The sequence below is a fragment of the Branchiostoma belcheri genome, unplaced genomic scaffold, assembly GCF_001625305.1.
Source record: "Branchiostoma belcheri isolate BF01 breed outbred unplaced genomic scaffold, Haploidv18h27 scaffold55, whole genome shotgun sequence".
NCBI classification, from domain to species: Eukaryota; Metazoa; Chordata; class Leptocardii; order Amphioxiformes; family Branchiostomatidae; genus Branchiostoma; species Branchiostoma belcheri.
Genome location: NW_017804187.1, coordinates 1,729,583 through 1,755,520, shown reverse-complemented (window position 1 = coordinate 1,755,520; position 25,938 = coordinate 1,729,583). Strand labels below are relative to the sequence as shown.

The 25,938-nt window shown below is 46.4% G+C and overlaps 1 protein-coding gene across 10 annotated transcripts in view; it reads left to right on the top strand.

The window, feature by feature from the left end:
- The window catches only part of LOC109481417 (bone morphogenetic protein 3-like), a 53,760-nt gene extending 29,276 nt beyond the window's left edge, over positions 1 to 24,484 (top strand). For 7 of the 10 annotated variants that reach the window (XM_019783977.1, XM_019783976.1, XM_019783980.1 and 4 more), the window contains exons 3-5: positions 14,954 to 15,111; positions 15,473 to 16,180; positions 24,120 to 24,484. In XM_019783977.1, the coding sequence (XP_019639536.1) occupies positions 14,954 to 15,111; positions 15,473 to 16,180; positions 24,120 to 24,311 (1,058 nt within the window). In that variant the 3' untranslated portion in view covers positions 24,312 to 24,484. Of the gene's footprint in view, positions 1 to 62; positions 79 to 5,088; positions 5,310 to 6,489; positions 6,507 to 6,772; positions 7,159 to 14,953; positions 15,112 to 15,472; positions 16,181 to 24,119 lie in introns of those variants that run through there. The other 3 variants (XM_019783985.1, XM_019783984.1, XM_019783986.1) reach the window with 3 other exon arrangements.
- The last annotated feature ends 1,454 nt before the right edge of the window (positions 24,485 to 25,938 follow it).

The window sequence follows — 25,938 nt, the reverse complement described above, 5'->3', positions numbered from 1 at the left end:
GTATGTGGTGTTCTCCATCTGACGTGTCCCTCTGCGCGTTCTCCGCTCTGGATAGTCGGGACCACCAGGCGTATATAGGTACGTTTTACGTATATTTTATATCATACCTGGGCCGCGATAACATTAGATACAGGCGTCCAGCCCATGTGATAACTAGCGGTATCACATGGGGTTTTAACGGTTATCACATGGGCTTCCAAATGTGCGTTTCGCGTGCGCCGCTTTCGAAAATTCGAATAACGGATTCGGACGTTGGAATTGATGTTTCTGTTTTTTGTTTAGGCTTTTTGGCTTTCACGTTTTTGCTCACGTTGCAATTGTTTGCCCGAAAATAGGCGAGCCTACCGATATCCCAGGACATCCTCCCCCCTTAAGTAGAAGATTACGGAGCAAATCTGTCAGCTGAACAACTTTTTCTTGTAATCTGAGGGAGAATCCTTTCATAGAAATCTTTAACTAATCTCCAAGCAGATCCTAGGGTCTCAAAAATAGAGTATCGAATTGGCCAGGCCAGAGAGGGTCCATGCGCGACCCAAGGTTGTGGGTAGCGACAAAAAAGGGCCATATATAAAAAGCTAACGATCATTCCCCCACAACCTCTGCTTGGAGGGTAATCTTTATCGACACAACAAAAGTACAGCGACTTTCGTAAGGTCTTCTACAACTGTACATACTATACAAACAGATAAGTGGATAGAAATGAACTTATATACAGGTGCATGTACTAGTATAATCAAACATGTTGAGTTTGATTACTAGCACAGTAGTGGTTCTAAGGTCTAAACATTCTTGTATGTATCATACATATTTTCCTATTTGTACACAGTCAAGCAGATGTAGGTGGGTCTAAATATTAACAACTCCCCAGGTCAAAATCGGAACCGTTATAGAGTGTTATGTTGTTGTTGTTGTTGTCCTTGTTTGAAGTCTATATCTTTACGCTAGACGTGATCTTTAGATGCTGCTTTCACTTTAATAGTGCCAGTTCATGATGGTTTAATACCTCTCTAGGTTTTGGCCCTTGCATGTTGTAGGAAGTGTATTTGGATGTATATTGCTAATGTAATACTCTGTGTGCTCTCAATACACTTACAGCGAAGGCTTTGTAGATCGGTTCAAATTAGGGCAAACGTCCCGGTTTGTAGAACTCGGAAGGAACCTTTTATATGTGATACATCACAGAGCACGGAGAAGGTCCCGGATGTCAGCAGGAAAGGTCCCGGATGTCGGGCGGAAATAGGAAGGGCCAGGACTCTAATAGACTGGACATGAAAAAGTTGTAGAAATTGGCCCAAATACAAATACTAGTGGAGGGGAGTGGAGCTGAGCTTGCATTAGAGAATAATAACAAGACAAACGAGGAGAAGCCGAATTGATTTAATACTGCATAGCATACATGTATCTTTAAACTGTATCCTTTGTTATGACGTGTACCTAACACAATGGGTATGTTTGTACAATAGAGGTCTTCATTCATTCATTCATTCATTCAATAACATCCAACACATAAATTCAATTACATTCTAGGAGAGAACCCTTATTGTGTACAAATAGGGAAGTAAATAATGTTTAGACATTGCTAGTGGTGGTGCAAACGATATGTTGATTTCTGCACATGAATGTAAGCTCATTTGTGTCCACTTCGGTTTGTTTTAGCTACAGTTGTAGAAGACCTTGTAAAAGTCGCTGTACTTTTGTTGTGTCAACAATAAGAAAGTCCGTACAAAGGCCGATTTCTAATGTGGTGGAGGCTGTTACTCCGTTTCCGTTGCAGTTGTCTCTCCTTTCAAACATTTCAATTTGCAACAACTCCCATTTGCTACACTCCTGTCATCGGCGAACCGCCACTTTTCATGGGAGGCGGGCGTACATGAGAGAAACACTTTGTTTAGTAGCTAACAGCTCGGATATGTCCAGCCTGCTTTCACCAGATTATCGGTAATAATTAGCCGTTTAGTAAGAATAACAAGTCTTTGTTCTTAGCCAAACAGCTGCGTTTTCTCCTCGCCCCCCCCCCGCCGTCTTGTTATGATACATACGCAGTGCAGATTGCAAGAAACTTTGCACGTGAGGATGGCTTCGTACAACTTCCTTTTATATCTACCAAGCAGCATCTATCCTATAATGTATCAGGTGTTTGTAACGCATATGATAACCTGGACCTCTACCAAGCTTCGCGAAGCGGTTGGAAAGTGTAGAAATTGGCCACAGATAGCATGCCAAGGGAGTTGGTCTGCTGGGAGAGAACAGTTTGCCGCTCCCTCGGTATGCTATCTCTCTATTTGGCCGATCTCTACTCTTTCCAGTCGCCTCCCAAAGCCTGGTAGAGGCTAAGGTTACGCATGGATTAGTAACATGTGACCCGGTACTATTTCCAGCCTCTTCCCAAAGCCTGGTAGAGGCTACGCTTAGGAAGGGACCTTAGGAAAGCCTGGTAGAGGCTAGGCCAGGCCCAGAAGTGAGCCGTTTAGTGCGTCATCATCACCGCCTACACTAACCTGATGATACAGGGACAACACCTGGGCTGGTTTTCGTCCCATAAGTACAAATTGAAGCATATCGAAGCTTCATCCTTATCTTTTAAAAGACAGTGGTTGTACAATAGCCTCCGTAGCAATGCATTCAAGACTTGGCCGTTGTGGTTTGTTACGTAGGAACAGGGTTAATGTAGTAGTGGTAGTAGTAATAGCCTAGGTGTTAGGCGAGCGTGACTAGTCTCCAAATTTATGGCCTTCCTCTGATTTTCTGACAGCCCACTCATCCTGGCAGTTTAAAAAAAAGTCGCGATCTTGTAGCCTCTACCAGGCTTCGGGAGGCGGCTGGAAAGAGTAGAAATTGGCCAAATAGAGAGAAAAGACGCCAGGGGAGTTGGTCCGCTAGAGTACAGTTTGCCGCATCCGAAATGCAGTCTCTAGGGTATCAACTCCCCTTGCGTAGGGTACCAACTCGTCTCTCTATTTGGCCGATTTCTACTCTTTCCGGCCGCCTCCCGAAGCCTGGTAGAAGCTATAGCCTGTTAGTCCAACAAAACGTCCCGATCTTTCCCCCCAACCTCTGCTTGTATCCCTTAGCGTGTCCGTGTTTGTAGTGGCCGGCTGGGAGAAATCCCCCCTGACGACCGGCATTCTTCACAATGCGTCTTTCGGTGTCTCTTTACACGAGCGGAGCGGGGGCTAGTAAGGCAGTAGCCTCTACCAGGTTTCGGAAAGAGTACAAAACGGCCAAATAGAGAGATAGTATGCCAGGGGAGTTTGGTCGGCTGGAGAGAACAGTTTGCCGCTCTCTCTCTCTTTCTGTCTGTCTGTCTCTCTCTCTCTCTCTCTCTCTAGCGGACCGACTCCCTTGACATGTTATCTCTCTATTTGACCGATTTCTACTCTTTCCAGCCGGCTCCCGAAGCCTGGTAGTGGTAGAGGTTAGTAAGTACTCTCCAAGCAGAGGTTGTTGGGGAATGATCGTTAGCTTCTTATGCATGGCCCCTTTTTTGTCGCTACCCCCACCAACTCCTCTGGCTAATGGATACTGTCTTGCCACCGAAAGGGATCTTCTTTAGTAAGGCAGACCATGTGTCGGGGGCGGAGGAGCTGTGCGCCCCTGCCGTGCCGGAAAAGGCGTGAGCTCGCGGCGGGACATCATACCCCCCCCCATCAGTTTAAGGTACTAAATAACCCACTTTTGGGGTGTTCTAAAAGTACATGTTGCAGTTAAGTACGGGCTTTGAATTTTTGTCACAAAGTGTCTTGTTGCAAGATAATAATTTATGCAAAATTTTATGACGTCACGATGACGTCATCAATAGCTATGAGGCCACGCCCATTTTTAGAAAACTAAGTAGCATTTTCAAGCTAGTGCTTCAGTAAAAAGTCACAATATTATTATAATATAGACCCTGGTCTACACACGTACGCGTGCTGTGACGCCTGGCGCCCAGGCTAGCGAACATGCGGTTCGCGTAATTTCGTCAATCGTGGCGCATGTTTGCGGCAGATCGGACTGATAAGAGCAAGCTGCGTCCTACCGCCCACCCGAGCTATAACTGGTCCCAACTCACATGTACTCACATGTACACGGTACGGAACACATTGCACTGCGTCCTACCGCCCACCCGAGCAAGCCGGTCCCAACTCACATGTACACGAAACCAGGGTACGGGCACCTTACATGGACCTGTTTACCTGACTCTACCAGGCTTCGGGAGGCGGCTGAAAAGAGTAGAATCGGCCAAATGGTTAGCGACAAAATGTACTCTCTAGCGGACGAACTCCCCTGGCATATAATCTCTCTATTTGCTACACTTTCCAGCCGCCTCCCGAGGCCTGGTAGAGGCTACTGTTTGCCTGACTACCAGAAAAGGGAATCTGCATTGCAAAGAAAAAACAATTGGATGAGAAGAAAACGACGAGTGTCACATGTATGTAAAATGTCCTGTAATCAACACAACACGTGTAGCATGAAAGTTGGTATTAAGTTACATAATGAGAATTAAAATGTTCTTCTAACTCAAAGAAAATTACGCAAAAGACCGAGTGACTCGGTTGAAAATTACGGCGAGTAAATATATGAGTTGGAGAATAGTTTAATTCTCATTGATATAAATAATACCAACTCAGATGAACTTTCAATTCATGTTAGACGTGTTCTGTTGTATAGAGGAGGGCATTTTAAGGTCTACGTACATGATACAGGTGACATATCACAATTCATAAAAAAACAGAACACGTGTATTAAGAACACCTTCCCGAGCCTCCTGGCACGGTTGCAAGGTAAGGCACAGCAGAACCCCAGACTTAGCCTCTACCAGGCTTCGGGAGGCGGCTGGAAAGAGTAGAAATCGGCCAAATAGAGAGATGACATGTCAAGGGAGTCGGTCCGCTCTAGAGTACAGTTTGCGGCACTACACAGTACTATTTGCCCGATTTCTACTCTTTCCAGCCGCCTCCCGAAGCCTGGTAGAGGCTAGTTGCAAGGTAAGACACGGCAGAACCCTAGCTAGCCTATCCGCGCAGACAATGGACAATAGCAAAGTTTCATTCACACCGCAAAACCCGCAAACCTCCCCTCAGGCGATCATACCATTACATATAAATGCAGCACATTTGTCCACGCCGAGGAAGACCGACCCGGGGTGGAATGCCGTCCGCTCTCCGCGCTACAGGTACTCTCCTCACCTCCCAACCCTGTACAGACACAGGGCCGAGACTGTTCGAAGCTAGAGCATGCCCGGCATGTTATTCTGGCTGCTCGCGAGTAGAGCTCGACTGTTTATGCACCGGCTAGAGCCACGAAGGACGCACGCAGTCTGACCACAGGTATACACACACGCATGTACTACATACAGTAGTGTACGTACCCTACACTACAGTGGGTTTGTCTGCGCGGAAAAAAACATGCCTTATCTGATGTGTCGATCTGTAATCGATGTTCAGTGATTGACTGGGTGATCGAGATGAAGCGGTGAGATAAGACCAGCGTGTGCCTCTCTCTAATGTGTGGGGAAAACCTCTGACAAATGGTACGCACTGTAATCATTAGCCTACATAGCAGGGCAAAAACTGGGGGTCTTCAGGGTCTTTGGGAGCTTTTATGTGCTATTTTCTGATTGCATATAGACAACATAGTCGGCCTGGTTGAATGACCCCCGTTTTTAGAACTGGGCTAATCAGAAAACAGCCGAAGATCACCAAACCTCCAGTTCTACAAGCCTGCTACGGAGGCTAGGTAATCATGGTGGGCAGGCCGGGGGATATCCTAGGCGGTCGGACGGCCTCCTAAGTTACGACGTTCGCGGCAGAAAAAAAAAATGCAAACCACAACAGAGCACAACAACGTGACGATTGCCATAGAAAGCCAGCGAAGGTCTAGTACAAGTATGTACATGGTATAGGTCTGGTTAGGTCGCGTGCTGTGTGTGTGTAGCAAACGGTATAAACCTGTAGAGGGCTCGGGTTCGGAAGACATACCCGGACAAAACAAGGTGCTCGCTGTGCAGGTAAATTTGCTCGCCCAAGGGTTACTGTGAGGAGTAAAGTCCATGTCATCAAAAGACAGTCCCTGACACACGAGCTATACACCAGTCTGTCCGCCGTGCAGGATTTGGCGCTTCCTCTGCAGCGCTTCTGGGCTTGTTTAAGGCCCTCTCTGCAGCAGTTCCTTATTTATAGAACTTACAGGAAAGCTAAACTAAACGCGCTACCTTTAACTGGCGCGGCGGTGGCTTGCAAACCTGCGGAATGCTTGAAATAACTTGCTCAAATCAACACCAAATGCCAGCCACTGCTCTCGGGCCGTGCTGTACTCTAGTGCTGACAGCCGGGTAGTATTTAAGAACGTCCCGTGTTTAATGGCCAGATTAATTCTGACACCGTAACTTTGAGGCCGCGCGTTCGCTCGCTCGGTTCGTTCGGCTGGCGCAAGCGGAATATGCGCAGAAGGGTTGAGCGCGGGATTTCGCGAGGCTTGTAATGTTTAATGTTTGCGCATTCTTGAGGCGGGGCACCCCGGTGTTGGTAAGTAGAGAAGTGGCACAGGACTCGGAGGTCACCGCAGACGGCAGTTTTACCACCGCGCTACAGTTTGGTTGGTTGCACCTCTAGAAAAAAAGCTGGCGTTCTCTCGCGGCGTGGTCTAACTGTTACAGCATTGCGGCGGCTTGGACAAAACTAGCCGGAGCAGTGTCGGCCCTAACCCCGCCGGAATGGGACGAGCGGCCCGCTACCATAAACATTCAGTGCCGTGGTGATCACCAGTTAAGTCGCCGTTTGTTTTTCCACAGGTGAGACACTGAACGGAGATCTGCAGCTTCTTGTTACACCCGAGTCGGACTTTCACGGGCTAGAGCCACGCTTCCAAGCATGGCCCGGGGACTGTACACCGCGACTGTGCTGTTTCTACACGCCGCCCTGGCCATTCAGTACTGGGAAAACCCTACCTTGGACTACGGCAGCCCTTTCGGCAGCGAGGAGGCAGCGGCCAGAATGTGGCCGAAGGAGATACAGGGCCATAACATGCAGGGTTTGGACCTATTCTCAGAAATCTACGAGTCGCCTCCGCGCTTCATGTTGGAACTGTACGAGCGGACAACCAACGGGATTTTAGACGACGAGTCCGCCAAGTTCTACCTAAAGGGGAACACAGTACGGAGCATGAACCCGATCATACGTAAGTACGAACCGTCTTGTCTTCTCTAGATCTGTACCATTCCTTCTAAACCGCGTGGTGTGTGTGCTGGTAGTGCATGGGTGTTGCGAAACGCATGTTCAGCGCTGGTATGGGCGCTGTCAGAGCCATCACTTTGGACGAAAGGCAGACACGCTTCGGACAGTCCCCAGAAAAATTTACATTGTACTAGCCTTGTCGTGTGGACCCTTGGGGCAGAATATGCTGTTCGCACCGCGCTGTGAACGGGTTAGGACGCCTTCGCGAGGTCCTCCTTGTTTGCGCTAGGCCCTTATCCCCCAGTTTGACGTAGTTATTTGCGCCTCATTGCGAAACGGGCTTCACCACACTAGCGTAAACGTAGGATTGGCTTTGTTTTCCCAAGCCCTTTGTTTGCGGAGATTTGTAAAAGCCTCTTGCTGAGACGACCCTTGCTGTGTCTTTTTTTTATACACACACAGAAGACGGGAAGAGAAGAGAACAGAGCGGGGCAAAATGCTTGTCTCTGCCCCCATCCACTCACAGTTCTAGTTACACAGAGCAGCCTGCCTTATCACTCAGTCCCTAAACCCACACCGCTGTAAACGATAATTCGTCGTAAATGAAGAGAATGTAAACAAAAGCCGGATACTGGACAGTGCTTTTTTTTCGTGAGGGGGGGGGGTGGAGTAGGGATTTTTCTCTCCACTATAATTGCGGAATCGCGTCGTACATGTAGAAGTAGAGTGGAACGAAAAGGCTCTGACATCAAAGAACAGTAAATAAAAGACAGGCGTTAGGAAGGGCATTCCGCTGGTCAGTTGTGAGGCAAGTGTTTTGCGTTTGTCGGCTTCTGTTCGCCTGTGTGTACGCACGTTAGGACAAATTAGTCAGAGGCCCGCTAATAGGCGAAGGCTTTTCGTCGTGAGCAGTTAGCCTCCACCAGGCCTTCATAGGGCGTTATGAATGTATTCTAGCCTCCAACAGGCCTTCTGGATGGGTTATGGATGGTAGAATTCGGCAGAAATAGAGTCAATACTTGGCCGAGGAAGTAAGGGTAATATTTCTCCTAGGAAGGCAAATGAACTCTATGGTGGGCAAATTCCCCTGCCATGACAAATATTTTCGCTACCGTTGTTAGAGTGGTCGAATCTACAGTGCAGTAGTGCTAGTATTAGGTATACTATAGATTGAATATTGCTGACAATGTGGATTGGTCAATAAGCGTACGGTGTTCTTGGAAATCATGCCGAAACTTGTGTTCCAATATACAAATCTGAGTAGCGATAGCAGTCGATCGTACGTAGTTAATTTCTGTTTTTTTTTATGGAAAAGAATGTAGTTAAATCTTTATTCATCGTCTATCTTTATTTGCATGTTCATGCCCATGGGGCTAAATACATACATGTATAGACGATGTTACATTATGTATATGGATACTGAGTAACATACATTTGTAGTACATGTAATAAGAATAAAAGGATAACACAAATGTCTTAGGAACTACTAGAAAGTATATTCTATTAACAGTTGTTGTTGTTGTCCTTGTTTAACGTCTATTATGTCTCCAGGTGCTCAGTTTTACACTTGGTTCAGTTCAGAGTCAGTTGTCTCTCAAGGTATTAACTCTTGGAGACTTGTAGAACATTATAACATTATGATATTAACAGGATGTAAGAATCTAGTGCGTGTATGATTCAGTACCGCTAGTTTGAGGGCCTGTCCCCCTTCTCTCTCTGATTGTTGTGGACACGCTTTGTAACGTTTGGATACTGAGCAACATACATTTGTAGTACATGTAATAAGAAGAACAAAAGGATAACATAAATTTAGTCTTGGGAACTACTAGAAAGTACAATATGAACAGGATGTAAGAATCTAGTCCGTGTATGATTCACTGCCGCTAGTTGGAGGGCATGTCCTTCTCTGATTGTTGTGGACACGCTTTGTAACGTTTTTTCTTTTTTTTTTTATATTCCAACATTTCTTGACCAAACATGGCGACGCACACTCAAATTATATCAACTTATTTTATGCCGACACCAACGCAGAGGACGAATACAGGACAAAACAATACTCATTTTCACTTGAGTTAAGTGAGGAAATTCGTGTTAAGTGCCAGGACTCGAACCCGGGACCTCTTGGTTCTGATTTCTTTTATCGACACGTAGAGGGAAGAGCGTATCTAATCGGATTGCGCAAAACGCGATAAAGATTAGTTCTAAGTGGTTTTGGAATGATGAATTCGCCGCTGCTCTTGTTTTGAGTACTTCTCCAAACAACGAAGGCGTGGCGGAGATATGTATGGGTGTAGAGGGGCGATAGGAGTAGCCTCTATAGCATGCCAAAAACTGGGGGGGGGGTTAGGGGTCTTCAGGGTCTTTTGGGAGCTTTTATGTGCTATTTTCTGATTGCATATAGACAACATAGCCGGCCTGGTTGAATTACCCCCGTTTTGTAGAACTGGGCTAATCAGAAAACAGCCGAAGACCACAAAACCCCCAGTTCCATAAGCCTGCTACGGAGGCTAGATAGGAGGCTGTATAACCTGTGTGTACAGGGGACAATTAGATAGTCTCTATCAAACTCATTCGCTTACCCATGCTAAAAATAGTAGAATTTTGCATGCAAATGGCGTAAATAATTTAGCAAGAACACAACAATACGTTAATCGCAAATACATGCTCAAACGCGGATTCCAAGTACATGAAACGCAGATATAACGATGATAAAATTATACATTTTACATCAAGAACTAGTTCCTGTAGTACAAAATTAACATCTATCTAGTTTTATTGAGTTTTATCTCTTTGGTAAAGTATTATTCGTCTTTCCTGTCTCAAAATAAGGAGTTAGCGGGCCATAAAAAATTCAATACCTCTCTGGCCAGCGGCTACCAAATTGTTCACAACCATTTAGGAAAATTCTACTTTTGTTTTTTATCAAGCAAAGGCATGTAATAGACAGGTAGAGACAGAAATATACGTGAGTACTAGTATATTGTCGGTGTATCGTTTGGACTCGTGCTGTGTACGTAACGCTACTTTCGTGCGTTTTGTGTATCTTTTTAAAGTGATGTGTTTTTGTTTTGTCTTAACCACACGCCATGCGCCCGCTGAAATAACACACGACTATTTGCAGCTTGTCACACAGACAAGACGAATCGATACCTAACCTCTGCTTAGAGCAAGGAGGTTTCTAGGAAATGGTCTGTGGGGATGCATGTTTGTTTGTTTGTTTGTGAGGGAAATTGAAGAATGGGGGAATGAATGCTGGAAAAAAAGTTGCACTTAAAGACACATGTAAAAGAAAACAAATAAAAATAGTTACAACATTTTCCAGCAACCTAATTTTACCATCTTTCGGTTCTGTATCCTCCCTGATATTGACACAGCAAAAGTACAGCGACTTTCGTAACGTATTAGGGACAATTTTGAGTTAATGGCGAGGAGCTAGCCTGTACATGGAGGTAGACCTCCATGGCCTGTACACTTGCCCTGGCAACAGTCTGGCACCCAGGCTAGCCCTGGAGCCGAGAAGCTAGCCTGTATACTGGCCCTAGCAACAGTCTGGTACCTAGGCTATGTCAGGTAGTAATTGAATGTCGTTAGTGCATGTACCCTTTGCCCTGGCCACAGTCTGGTACCCAGGCTATATTAGGTATTACTAGTAAATTGAATGCCATTAGTACATGTTCCCCGTGAGGCCCAGGATGATTTGATTAAGGCTTGTCAACAAGTCATCTGTTTCGGAACGAGAGCCTACGTGCGGGTTCAGACATTTTTCTTCACCTGTTATTGTCCAATTTGACAGCGTCATTCATTCATTCGTATTTTCATTCATTCGTATTTTCATTCATTCATTCATTCATTCATTCATTCATTCATTCATTCATCTTCCATTTACACTAGATAAATTATTTCACATCCACCAGTCCATTGCTAGTTCCGTTAATACATACCTGGTGCGTGCCTGTCATATAATAATGCCGAAATAAACTCGCTCAGTAAACAAACAACAATAACAGCAGCAGAACAATAGACCGTTCCGGATCGAACAAAATAAGCCCCGCCCCCTGTTCTATGGTCTTCTATTTGGAACAGCTCGAAGTGTTCGAAATAGACTAGGGGGTTCGACGTGTTCGATAGGTGTTCGATGAGGACCGTTATCGAACACGTAGAACCCCTTGTTCTATTTCGAACACTTATCGAACACGTCGAATCCCCTGTTCTATTTCGAACACTTCGAACGTTCTATTGTTGCAGTTTCTAAGAAATACGGCGGCTGGACCTTTTCTCACCTTCACCTTCAGTGAGTGGTTAGTTTTTATCAAGAACGTCCTTGGTTTTATTGGGCCAAAAAGGCCGCTTCCAGAAACCCCGGAGTTTACGGGGTCCCACAAACTGTACCCGTTTGACACGGGGTAACCAGCGGCAGGAGCTACTGATGTTTCCCGCCCACTCAAAAGATACTAGTGGTGTCATGTTTCCTGAGGTGTGCGAACGTAGCTATCCAAGCAGATGTTGATTGGGAAGATTGTGACCTTTTAATTTACTTCCATTTTCTGACAATCGCTGGCTCCATTCGATATTGTCTTGTCGGTTGTTTTATTCTCTTCTCTTTCTCTCTCTCTCTCTCTAGCTCTCTCTCTCTCAATCTCTCTAGCTCTCTCAGTCTCTCCCCCTCTCTCTCTCTGTGTCTCTCCTTCTATCAAAATCACATAGACACGTAACGTTACGAACTCTCTATGTGTTTATGTGTCTCTATCTCCGTCCTGACTGTGCCTGTGCCAATGTGTAGGTTTGATGTTCCAGTAGTGTAGCTCTTCTGTTTGTTTTAAAGAATTGTTTTGTTATCTTTTTTCTTCTGTATGTGTATCTCTCTCTCTCTCTCTCCTCTCTCTCCTGTTTTATAGTCACATAGACTGTTTGTGTGTCTATCCCTGTACTGCCTGTTCCTGTGCCAATGTGTAGGTTTGCTGCTCCTGTAGTGTATCTCTCCCGTTTGTTTTGTACCGAGGAGGCCGCCTGCCCATAATCGCCCCATCGCTCCGGACCCTTTGATCCCGTGTTGGGAGTGTCCAAACATCTGTACTAGTTTTGGCCGGGCTATCCCGCGGACAGGTGCGGCGTGCCCCGGGTCACACAACCCGCTACTTCCCCGGGTAATCCTGTCACTGCCGCTCGACCTCGATGATTTCTTCGCCGCGAGAAACTTCGCGTAAACTCGTCTCATGTTTCCGTCCTTTCCACAATTTCGCAGCGGGAACTCTTTCTTCCGAAAAACCGCCTTCAGTCGCGAGTGCTTTTGCTGTGGAAGGGATTCTGCCTAGCATGGAAGCCAGGCGTTTTCCAAGGCCGAAACAGACCCGCTCCTCGGCTCTAGGGCCAAGGCGTTTCGCCGCAAGAAACTTCGCGTCAACTCGTCTCAAGTTTCCGTCCTTTCCACAATTTCTCAGCGGGAACTCTTCTCTTTTTTTTCTCTCTCTCGAAAAACCGCCTTCAGTCAGTCGCGCGAGTGCTAGCCTCTACCAGGCTTCGGGAGGTGGCTGGAAAGAGTAGAAATCGGCCAAATAGAGAGATAGCATGCCGAGGGAGTTGGTCTGCTAAAGAGAACAGTTAGCCGCTTTCTATTTGGCCGATTTCTACTCTTTCCGGCCGCCTCCCGAAGCCTGGCAGAGGCTACGAGTGCTACTGTCGTGGAGGGGATTCTGTCAGCCTAGAAGCCAGGCGTTTCCAAGGCCTACACAGGCCAGCTCCTCGGCTCTAGGACAAACATGCTGTAGCCTGGATACCAGGCGCATTCCAAGGCCCACAAACGCTAACATGCTAGCCTGGATGACAGACTGTTTCCAGGGCCTACACAGGCCACCTCCTCGGCTATAGGGCAAACATGCTAGCCTAGCTTCCAGCAACGAGCTAGCATTTGCCCTTTCCCAGACTAAAACAGGTGCACATTTGCGGTTCTATCTATACCCGTACATTGTCAACATGTAAAGAACATGATTTCAAGCCTACCGGAAGATGTCATAGCTGTCATAGTGAGTCAAATTCCTCTACTTGGCAGAGCTCCCCGAACTTTAATTCTGTCAATAAACAGGTACAAAAGGAGGAAGTGTGGATGTTTTTGGTCCCCTGTGAGGTCCTGACTAACCGCCACTTGGCCCTGTTATGACAAAAATTCCGGATAGTTGTGTCAGCTTGCCGGCAGTCCGTATTGCTGGTTCTTCGCGGCACAAAAACAAAGACTAGCATCTACTAGCCGCTTCGGGTGCGGCAAAATGTTCTCTCCCAGCAGACAAACTCCCCTAGCATGTTATCTCTCTATTTGCCCGATTTCTACTCTTTCCAGCCGCCTCCTGAAGCCTGGTAGAGGCTGCAAAAAGACGGCGAGAGACACATCCCATCTGATTGTTGTTGACTCTTAAATTCAAAACAGAAGACGGACAAATTTGTCGCGTCCTTGAAGCGATGGGCGGTACACACACATGTATCATATCCGCTGAACACTAATATCCTACATGTTTGAATCTGACAACATTACATGGTCGCACAGAATACTTTTAGCAGTTGTTTCTAGCTGTCTTCTAAGGTAGATTGAAAGGAAGCGGACAAAACTCTTAAACCACAACCTAATCAAAAACCTAGTAAGGACGGGTCCATACTGAAAAGCAAAAAGTCTTTCGCCAACGTTAATGTGGAAAAAATGATGTCTTGTTTTGATACTTCACTACCAACGGAGGAAAATATTGTTCTAGAGTACCTGTGTGTTGGTGTGTGTGTGTGTGTGTGTGCGTGCGTGTGTATCTGTGTGTGCGTGTGTGTGTGTGTGTGTGTGTGTGTGTGTGTGTGTGTGTGTGTGTGTGTGTGCGTCCGTGTGTGTTTCTGTGTGTGTGTTTCTGTGTGTGTGTCTACGTATATTTTCTGACCTCCATAGAGGGGGTGAAGTCTGCCATCTCTGATTGCCTTGTTACGTACTGGGATGACGCAGAGCTTCCGGCAGCATGTCAGGGTCAAGGTTAGCGCTGAAGCCGTGTAAACCAGCGGCGTGTGGGAGACAGCTGGTCCACGGCTCAGCTCGGAGACGTGTCTGTTTGTTTGGCATAACCAGTAAACCGCCTTTAGGCGTAACACACATGTTCTGTACTGTAGGTACAAGCTGCGTAACACCAGACTGCGTGTAAGATTTGAGCCACTAAATGATAATACCCATAATCTTTTAGAGAAATGTGGTGGGATATTTATTAACGTGCTTGAGGGATCCGGAGTGTGGCTCTACTCATTTCATTTTTTTCATTTATTTCGAAACCTTTTAGCCCTGCAGGGCTAGTCTTCCAAGGCTCAAATACATGGAATACAGGCACTTCGAATTCGTTACATATATACATAGGAAATAGTGCATTAGATACAGTGCAAACGTTTAAAAAGACAAAAATACATCAAACAAGGGACCTTAGCTTTACGTCCCATCTGAGAGAACGTCCCTAACCGAAGCTAGGTACTAAAGTACTCATTTCCACCTGCGTCAAGTGAGGAAATAGGTGTAAAGTACCTCTCCCAAGGGCACAACATCGAGGCCTATTACTAGGGATTCGAACCTTTAGATTCAATGATTCCTAGCCGAGCTTGCCACCCTGTATCACCAACCATCATCTTGTTGTTTGCTAAGCTCCTACGCAGGAAAGCAACTTGGGATTCGAACTCAGAACCTATAGATTCAAAGATTCCTAACCACAAGACCACCTTGCCACCCTGTATCTCTACTGTTGTCATTTAACTGTTCGCTAAACGTTGTCTTGTTTTGCTTCCCTCCTGTACAGGAAGACTGGGTAATGACGGGCAGGTGATGTACCTGTTCAACTCGTCCTCCATCCCGCGGACGGAGACCGTCATCTCGGCAGAGATCCGGTTCTTCCTGCCCCGGGCGAGGCTGAGGCAGTACGCGCGGGCGCCCATAGAGGAGCCCGACTACTGGCAGGTGACTCCTTTTCTCTCTTTTTTTATTATTATTCATAAACACAAAGATAAATACAAATGTGTAGCGGCAGAGTGCTCGACTCGGAACCAAGAGGTCCCGGGTTCGAGTTCTGACATGCCACCGATCTTGTGCCCTTGAGAAAGGCACTCGACACGACTTTCCTCACTTCGCTCAGGTGAAAATGAGTATTGTCCTGTCCTGTATTTGTCCCGTGTTGGTGACGGCATAAATATAAGTTGAAAAACTTGAGTGTGCCGTCACCACGCCTTGTGATTAGATGTTGGAATAAAAAAAAAGAGGACGAGATCATGTCCCTGTTTACTAACTGTTGTATTTTTTTCTACCTCCCGACTACTGGCAGGTGACTCTGCTGAGCATCCCTCCTATTGGCGCGGGTGCGGCGGCCACTACCCAGACCCGCAACATCACCATGTTCAGCTACGGCTGGCAGGTGGAGGACGTGGGGAGGGCCATCAACTTTTCCCGGGAGCACCAGAGTCTTCTGGGGTTCATAATCACGTACCGCGGCGGCAGCGGGATACAGCCGAGGATCAGACGTCCCCGGCACCCGTCCTACCCCTTCCTGGTCGTCTTCGCAAACGACTCCAACACCGACATCACTGAGGACGACGGCACGAACATCCCCATGTCCAACTCGCGGTCCGACTCCGCGCGGACCGACAACAGACAGGCGGTGGCGAGATCCCGACGCCCGCGAGCCATCTTCGACAACGAGATCCCCGAGGACGATGCCGAGGAACCGGAGACATACGACAGACGGAGCATGATGAAAGCTCTGAAGCCCAGGTCCAAGCAGCGACGCAAAAAGAACCGGCGGAACCGCAACCGCGGCAGGAAGCGCAAGCTCATCCGCATCCCTGTCGGGACCAGCGGCGACAGAAGTACGACAGAAGACGACGCCGACGACACGCAGGAGACGCCTGTGGTGTGTTCTCGCCGGCCCATGCGCGTCGACTTCGCCGACATCGGCTGGAGCGACTGGATCATCTCTCCCAAGGCGTTCGACGCCTATTACTGCGCCGGCACGTGCGACTTCCCCATGTCTAAGGTATGTTACAGTATCAGACTCTTGTCAGGGCTAGTGTATAGGCTAGATCCTCAACTCTAGGGCTAGCCTGTGTGTCAGAGTGCTACCGGGGTATACAGGCTGCGTCCTCGGCTCCAGGGCTAGCCTGGGTGTCAGACTGTTCGACGCCTATTACTGCCCTGGCACGTGCGACTTCCCCATGTCTTAGGTATGTGGCAGTTTACTTTATCGGTCATATAGTCGGGATGGTGTTAGCCTAGGTAACAGACTCTTGTCAGGGGTACTGTACATGGTAGCTCCTCGGCTCCAGGGCTAGCCTGGGTGCCAGACTGTTACCAGGGCCAGTATACAGATTAGCTCATCGGCTCTAGGGCTAGCCTGGGTGCCAGGCTGTTGTCAGGGCCAGTATATAGGCTAGGCCCTCGGCTCCAGAACTAGCCTGGGTGTCAAACTGTTGCAAGAGCTATTATACAGACTAGCTCATTGGCTCCTGGGAACAGCCTGGTATCCAGGCTAGAATGGTATGGGTGGAGGGCACGATTTCCAAGTCGACACCAATCGTAAGACAGTATCCAATAGGCAAGACAGTATTTATTCTAGGGAGCAACGTAAAAGTTATAAAAGTAACCCAACTTTACAGTCATCTAGCGCACAGCCTTCGGCCTTTTCTGGCTGGGAACAGGCATGTAGATATGAAGGTTGAATGTTGACAATGTGACCTGTGCCCCATTCCAATTTCCTCTGGTTGACGGGCGATGACTGGTAGTAATTTGTACAGCCCAGAGGCAGATAGTTCGGGTGAAACGCTTAGCCTCCGTAGCAGGCTCATAGAACTGTGGGTTTGGTGGTCTTCGGCTGTTTTCTGATTAGCCTCCGTAGCAGGCTTATAGAACTGGGGGTTTGGTGGTCTTCGGCTGTTTTCTGATTAGCCTCCGTAGCAGGCTTATAGAACTGGGGGTTTGGTGGTCTTCGGCTGTTTTCTGATTAGCCCAGTTCAAATAACAGGGGCAATTCAACCAGGCCGGCTATGTTGTCTATATGCAATCAGAAAATAGCACATAAAAGATCCCAAAGACCCTGAAGACCCCCAAACCCCCACGTATTTGGCATGCTATGGAGGCTAGTGTGCGCTAGCCAGTCCATCGTAGGGTCCCCGGTATCTCTACGGTGCTGGGAGTAGTGTAGCCTGGCAGCCAGACCACGAGGACATGATTAGAAATACAAAAGGAAAGTAGAAACTAACAACTATCATCAGGTAAATTCAACGCTTGTCAGTTATACTTAAATTAGAGATGAAAAAGAACAGATATGTTTTCGATGGAAAGTTTGTCTAGGTGCATATGCATAAGGAATGTGGATTATTCTACAGTACTTAAGTGTATGGAATTTGGAAATAGTTTTGTACAAGCCTAGAAAATAGACAAGAGTCAAGAGTAAAAAAAATGTTGCTGAATGAGCCGGATCCTCACCGTATCTGCTTGGAGTTGTGATACCTGGTCTGACACGTGACTAACGTGCGTGTCACCTGCCGTGATCGCAAGGTCACACAGGTCATAGGTCAGCGGCGGACAAACGGGTCATCCTCAGGCTGACTTTCCACATTTCTGTCGGCTTGGCTCAGAGTTATCCATCCGTAGCCGTGTGACAAAATCTAGTCCATGCTTTATACCCGAAAAAAAAAACACACACGAAGTTTTGTTATTTTTCTGACACCAATCGTAAAACGGAACTCGTTGTCATAAAGTACAGTTGGAGCATCATCATTAGATGATCAATAGATTTAAAACACCTCGAGTCATAGGTGCAAAGGTTAGATGTAACAGATCGTTCGATGTGATAAGGGCCCTTATAGACTAACAGTAGCCTCTACCAGGCTTCGGGACGCGGCTGGAAAGAGAATTGGCCAAAGATAACATGCCGAGGGTGTAAAATCACGGTACTCTTCTGTGGACCAACTCCCCCTGCATGTTATTTCTCTCTCTATTTGAACAATTTCTACTCTTTCCAGTCGCCTCCCGAAGCCTGGAAGAGGCTAGGGCCATATGGGCTAACGCAGCACTAGTATAGCCTCCGTAGCAGGCTTATACTTAAGTTATACAACTGGGAGTTTGGTGGTCTTCGGCTGTTTTCTAGCCCAGTTCTAAAAACGGGGGTAATTCAACCTGGCCGGCCGTCTATATCATATTCAATCAGAAAATAGCACATAAAAGCTCCCAAAGACCCTGAAGACCCCCAGTTTTTGGCATGCTATGGAGGCTAGCACTATCACTGGCCCGTCCCCGGCAGTATGTGTAGTAAGACAACAGTCCACAGGCGGGGTTGGATCCCGTCCATCTCCCGCCTCACACCTGCGTCCACACGGAGAGGCCGTGTTTATGTTGGCCCGTCCATTCCTGCGGATAGGACGTTAAATGGAGGTGCCGTGTTTGGGGAGAGCCACACCCCACGCACATTAAAGAACCCACCGGACTTATCGAAAAGAGTACCTAGCTTCGGTTAGGGACGTCCCTCGGATAGGACGTTAAATGGAGGTCCCGTGTTTTGGGAGAGCCACACCCCACGCACGTTAAAGAACCCACCGCACTTATCGAAAAGAGTAGGGGGGTCCTTCCAGGTGTGAGTGGTTCGAATCTTACAGTCACCAAGTGTTATATACCTAGAATTTAGTAGAAAGACGATTTACTCTGAACTGAACCAAGTAAACCAGCACCAAGAGACCACGTCTAGCGATATATTGGACGTTAAACAAGGACAACAACAAGATTCACAGTCCGGTCTTACGCAGCTTGTACGTACATGTACAAAACTGTTTTACAAAGGCGGTTTACCGGTTAAACAAAATTCTTTCCTCTCAAAACATGACCAGGAGAGCGGAAGCTTCGATTCCGAACGTCATCCCGATTGCGTCAGGGAGGTCAGGACAGGTCAACAAGATGGAGGATTAAAGTATACTAGTATTAACCCTGCACCTGTTGTAACCAAGCAAAGTTTACCCAAGAATCAGTACAAAACGGGGAGTATCTGTATCTGTATAGCCGGTATAACCGCCCTTCGGCGTAACACACCAGCTTCGCAGGCACGCGGCGCGGCGGCAACTAGCTGTATCACACTGAACGACTTGTTACACTCAATCTTTGCACAAAACTTTCTAGTGATGATGCCCCAACTTGTGCTTGGTGGCAACGAGTTCCAGTCTACGATAGTTCTGGGGAAATACGAATTTTTGAATAGCTCAATTCTTGGTTGATAACTCTGATATTGAAGGCATGACTGTTTCTTGTTCTTTTCTGGGCTGGTATCAGATACTTGTGCAGATGCAGATGAAACTGTATTTCAGAATCGGACGGTAGTTGTAACTTACCGGGAGAGTCACAGTGTATATTTGTGCTGGACATTCTTTACTGTTTTGGTCACGTTAAATCTCCGGTCACGTACATCGCACGAAGCACCTGTATATACGATAGAGGGCTGTTTTTCCAGCGACGATAGCACCTAACATCATAGAGTTGAGAAGAAACCGGTACAGAAGTTTAAAAACTGCCAACACAAGACTTTCACCCCTCCCCCTAAAGCAGTATATCTATATCTGTATGCCGGTATTACCTCCCTTCAGCGTAATACTAGTAACACACCAGCTTCGCAGGCACGCGCCGCGACGGCAGCTGTCTATATTACTAGTACACCGAATGACCTGTTACACCTAACCTTTGAACATCTAACTCTAAACATTGTTTTAAACTATCTAATGATGATTTCCCTAATGTACTTGGTGACTAGGAATGAGTTTTTGAACACCTCAATCCTTGCTTGATAACTCTGGTACTTGAAGGCACGGTTATTTCTTTTCTTGGCTGGTACTAGTATCAGGTACTTAGTGGTTGGTAGTTTATTAGTCATTTTGTACATCATGCATAGTCTGGACATTTTTCGAGCGACACCCACAATCTTGCGGCTTGGTTCCGTACCCTCTCCAGTTTAGTATACACAGGTTTGTGGCCCGTACTTCTTTATTACCCCCATCCCGCGGCCCACCTTTATATACCCACCGGGTGAAGGCCAAGCGGACCCGTCCTGAGCTCAGGACCAATATTTGCCGCCCTCTTCAGTTCCTGTCCGAGTGAGTCCGGCCTTTGTCAGCCGGGTTTTCTACACGGAGAGCGCAAATAACATTAGCATGCCTGCTGAGCTTGGACCAACCGAAGTTGACGGGACCTGTCTTCTGGGCGTTTGTTCCTAGTGCGTGTTAAGCACCTGTCACACAGTCAGCAGTGTACAGGACTTGTTCGGGGGGGTCAAATTTGACTCAAATTTAAGTCGAATTTGTTTCGATTCGTATAGAAAGGGAGACCTTACCTTAGGCCCAAATCTGGCCAGACTTCTCCCGAACTTCAGCCGATCTTGATTGGCTGGTGTTCGGGTGACAATTTGGGGGGAAGGTTCTGAATGTGTGACTTACGTGCAGTAAATACCCAGAGCACCGTCGGACATACAGGCTAGCTGTTATATACCCCCCCCCCTTACTAGTACCACAAACACAGCCGAGTGTTGTCTCCAAACAACCTGAGTCTGAGCTAACACATCAGCAGCCGGACTGCCGCCGGGTTCAGCCGAACTTCCTGTAGGGAACGTAGCCTCTAGCAGGCTTTGGTAGCCTCTAGCAGGCTTTGGAAGCCTCTACCAGGCTTTGGTAGCCTCTAGCAGGCTTTGGTAGCCTCTAGCAGGCTTTGGTAGCCTCTACCGGGCTTTGGCAGCCTCTAGCAGGCTTTGGTAGCCTCTAGCAGGCTTTGGTAGCCTCTACCAGGCTTTGGTAGCCTCTACCAGGCTCTGGTAGTCTCTTCCAGGCTTTGGCAGCCTCTACCAGGCTCCGGTAGCCTCTACCAGGCTTTGGTAGCCTCTACCAGGCTTCAGAGAAGGACATTTTTGGAATCTACGTACATACAGGCTACTCTAGTCAGCACTAACTCCCCCGGCATTTTATCTCTCGATTGAGGTGTCTCTGAAAAACTCGTATTTCCCCAGAACTATCGTAGACTGGACCTCGTTGCCACCAAGCACAGTTGGGGCATGATCACTAGAAAGCTTTAAACAACTCCTGCAATTATGTGCAAAGATTGGGTGTAACAAGTCGTTCGGTGTGATATAGCTAGCTGCCGCCGCGCCGCGTGCCTGCAAAGCTGGTGTGTTACGCCGAAGGGCGGTTATACCGGCTATACTGATACAGATTTAGCCAATTTCTAGTCTTTCCAGCCGCTTCTGAAGCCTGGCAGAGGCTAAACGGACGGGTCGGTTGGAAGGAAATGTCTCTTTTACGGGGGCCTGCCTGCAATTTAGGCTACCCCCCAGGCGTACCCCGAGGGGGGGTATTGCTACACCACAGGTGCAGTAGGTGTGTGCGATCAGGAGGGGGGGTGTGGAGGGTCCGTGCAGGTGTAAGCCCTCAGGACAGAGATGTTTAACCTGTGACAGGAGCGCGGTGTGAATCTTGTGACAGCTCGGGACGTTCATCATGTGAAAGTGACAGACGTAAACACGCGGGGCGCTGGAGTATGAAGCGACAGGCCGCACCTGAGAATGTGGGGCTGTGTGCGGCCCATTGTGCGAGAACCGGCCATCAACAGTCATAGCCGTGGGGTCTGGGACACACACAGGGCACAGCTAAACTGTTCCACAGTGACACGACTTGTACCTTATACCAGTCAAGAAAAGAACAAGAAATAGTCATGCCTTCAAGTACCATAGTTATCAACCAAGGATTGGGGTGTACAAAAATTCATTCTTTCCTAGAACTATCGCAGAGTCGCTGTTTAGAGTTAGATGTTCAAGACTTAGGTGTAACCGTGGGATCGGGGACACACACACGGCATAGCAACACTGTCCCACAGTACTGGCACCTAAAGCATATAAAGCATCCATTGCAATTTAAGGGAGGCAAAACAGAAATATTCTGGATGAGGAAATCGGTCGTACATTAACTGCCTTTTCTTAGCACATATTCGTTAGCATTTCATACCGGCCATCAACAGGTATAGCCCTGGGGTCTGGGACACACACAGGGCAGAGAAACACTGTCCCACACTTTTAGTAGTGGAAGCTAAAGCACCTAAAACATCCCAAGCAATTTAAGGGAGGCAAAACAGAAATATTCTGGATGAGGCTCCTGTCTGATATTGAAATTTACTGCTATATTTCTTAGCACATACTTGAAGCGTTTGAAATAGATCCAGAACAAGCCGTGGGGTCTGGGACATACACAGGGCAGAGAAACACTGTCCCACACCAGTTTTAGTGGTATCCATTGCAACTTCACAGGGCGACGGAACAGAAATATTCTGGATGCAATTTAAGGGTGGCAAGCAGAAATATTCTGGATAAATTCTGGAGGAAATCTGTCGTGCCGTGGGGTCTGGGACACACACACGGCATAGCTACACTGTCCCACACTTCTTCTGTACACGCTACACTACTGTAGTGGCACCCAAAGCATCCAGTGCAATTCTTCCTCTTTTTTAATCAGAAGAACTGTGATAAATACATATATGAAAGGACACAGACAAAGTGGCTGCGAACTCAAGTTAGGCACAACTTATATTCTTGCATCAACTTTTACAATGAAAGATAAAAATATTTTACAAGACGTGTGTGGATAAGTTAAAGCGTGAATCAAAACTCCCATCCCAGAAGACAAGAAAGCAAAAACAGGACACAGCTAGCTATATGTGTCCAATGCAATTCCATGGTGGCAAAACTACAAATATTCTGGATGAGAAAATCTGTCAGATATTGACATTTACTGCCATTTCATAGCACATAGTCGTCATAATTTCTTACTTCAAGCGTTTGAAATATCCCCAAAACAAGCTACGCGAGGTGTCCCTATATATTTCAGTTTTACTGCGCTGAAATCCTTACACCAAAATGACTCTGCAGTTCTAATGTTTATTAAAGACCGTGACAAACACGATGTACTTTAGGTATAATCCCGTCTCCTTATCCTTATTGATTGCACACATAAATCAGGCGACACGCGCGGTTGTTAGCTGGGCCACATTTGCACAAACATCTGAGTCCTTTCGGCCAGACATGCTCCAAATGTCGGATTTGTGGTGTAAATCGCGTGGCAAAGGTTACCTGGTGTCGTCGTCCTTTTTTGTCATACAGCCTGAACTAGTCTCTAAGCAGAGGGTTGGGCTTCGGCCTATTTTTGACGTCTCTCTCTATGCGTTTTTATCAGACTTTCCTCCCTTATTTTGTACATTCGCAGGTATATCTTTCGCAAGTGGAACGTAAGGATACTGCCTTGCCAGTTTGATACTGTGTTGTAAGCTATCAAGATAGTATCAATATAGTCTCAAGATAGTGTCAATATGGTATCAATATAGTGTCAATATAGTATCAATTTGTGTCAAGATAGTATCAATATAGTATCAACATAGTATCAATATACAGGTAGTAGCAATATAGTATCAAGATAGAATGATGTCTTTAAAAAGGCGTCCAAACATGAACACCTGTTTGACCATGCCGTTTACTACTCATGTATGTCGAGAGTCATCATAAATAAATAAAATATTATTCATTTATTGGTTTGGCTGTTCAACCCTCACAGTCAGGGCAGCCCAACTAGCCAGTGGATATTACAAAGGGCTTGTCCTGCTGACAAGACATGACAAAACATTACAGCAACACATAATGTGTGAATAGCAAAGTTCTTTTTATTACAACCATTTATTTTTCAAGCCGACGTTTCGATGACCTTCTGTCATCTTCATCAGGGCAATTCTGTCATCTTCATCAGGGCAATTCTGTCATCTTCATCAGGGCAATTCTGACTCAAAAAATAAATGGTTGTGAATAAAAAGAACTTTGCTATTCAGTCGTTTACCAACCTGATGAAATTATTTACGAACACATAATGTGGTTATGAATAAGTAAATAAAAACTTGCTCTTGTTGTACACCAGGTGATGAAACCCTCTAACCACGCGACGATCCAGAGCATCATGCGGACGGTGGGCATCACGTCTGGCGTGCCGTCTCCCTGCTGTGTGCCCGACAAGCTGTCCTCGCTCAGCATCCTCTACTTCGACGAGAACAGAAACGTCGTGCTGAAGGTCTACCCCAACATGTCTGTGGAGAGCTGCGCGTGTCGCTAGACTGTCGTACCGTCGTCGGGTCGCGGTCACATGCGTCGTAGGTCGTCGTGCGATTGTCGTAAGAATTCGTAATACATAAAAAATACTAGAAAAGTAACATTTGCAAAGAAAATGCATAATGTTTACTCAAACACATTCACATACATGTATATGGTGACAGCAGTTTAAATGCCTACTATGAAATTGCAACATTATGTAACCCAACACCAGTTACCATGGTGAGAGACGTCAACAAATCAGGTCATTGACCAGGTCAGAGGTCAGTGTTTGGAGAAGAAGAAGAGGAAGAAACGTAGCAAAAACAATATGTTTACATAAAAAGGACACAACTAAGCAGGACAAAGTCACGACGGACTCAAGTTACACAACTTCCATACAACAGAACGGGAAAACAGTCGTACAACTGTGATGCAACCGTAGAGGTTCAATCAGGCTGTTACGGAATCAACCGCCGACAAGAATCTAATATATCGAGCAGGACACATCTACGACTATCCCAAGACTCATTTTGCGGTCGTATGAAGATCGTACGACAATCGTGCGACGATCGCGCGACTTATGTGACCGGGCCCTTAAATGTCTTAAATAGCAAGAAAAAGTTGTAGCCTCCAGTCGTGGAGAAATCTCTTGTGATGTCCAAACCGCAAGGATTTTTGTCGTGTGGGCATCGTGACGTCTTCTTCAAGACTTCCTGCCAATATTGTAATATAGAAGTACGTGTAAATGTATATGATGGTTGGATTGGGATATGATAGGTACTATTAGTATATCCGCACGACAAAGTGCGCTATCACTAGCATGTGTATTCATATGGACGAACCCGTCTGTCTGTGGTGTGGACTTTCTAACAAAAGTTTAAACATGTAAATAATTCGTTGGATTTCCTTTTCCCCCTCACATATGATTTAAGTTGTTTGATTGTGTTTAGTGTTATATAAAGTCTGTGCGCTGCGCACAGAAAATACTGAGTGAATGTAAGCACTTATGCGAGGGAAGAGTATATTTGCACTATTTATTTTTGTCACACATGTATCTAGACGATATAGTAAGGTTGTAGGAATGTGATTCGTTAATATTAAAATGTAGTAGGACAACTTCTTGACACAAAGAATACCAGTTTCTTAAGTAAGTAGTTTTGGAAGTACGAAGACACTTTCAAAGATTGTTAAAACTTACTCATTTTCAAAGATATTTCTTGGTCATTTTTACAAGATGACCACTTAATATTGACTTTTGTACACAGAGCCAGTACTATCAATAGTCAAAAGCCGTTTCCTTGTACTACTATGTTCAAACTTTTGTTTAAAGTTAAAACTTTTAGAGATCCAACACAAAAAATTCTCTCACCTAGAGCTTTCGACAAGTCACTCTGGTCTTCCTCAGTAGACTGACTCTTTGTGTTGGATCTAAAGTTTTAACTCTAAACATGTAATTGATGAACTTTCATGATGTCCAAACGTTATTTGTAAGGTGATTTCCCCGTGCTTGTTACACTGTCCAGGTCCCGTGTTAGACCCCCGCTCACTAACTGTTTGATATATCCCCTACTTGCATGGTAGTAACCATTCCAAATTACTTCACACTTTAGAACTGGTCTGTTTTGGATTATTGTCGTGGCGGCAAGTCA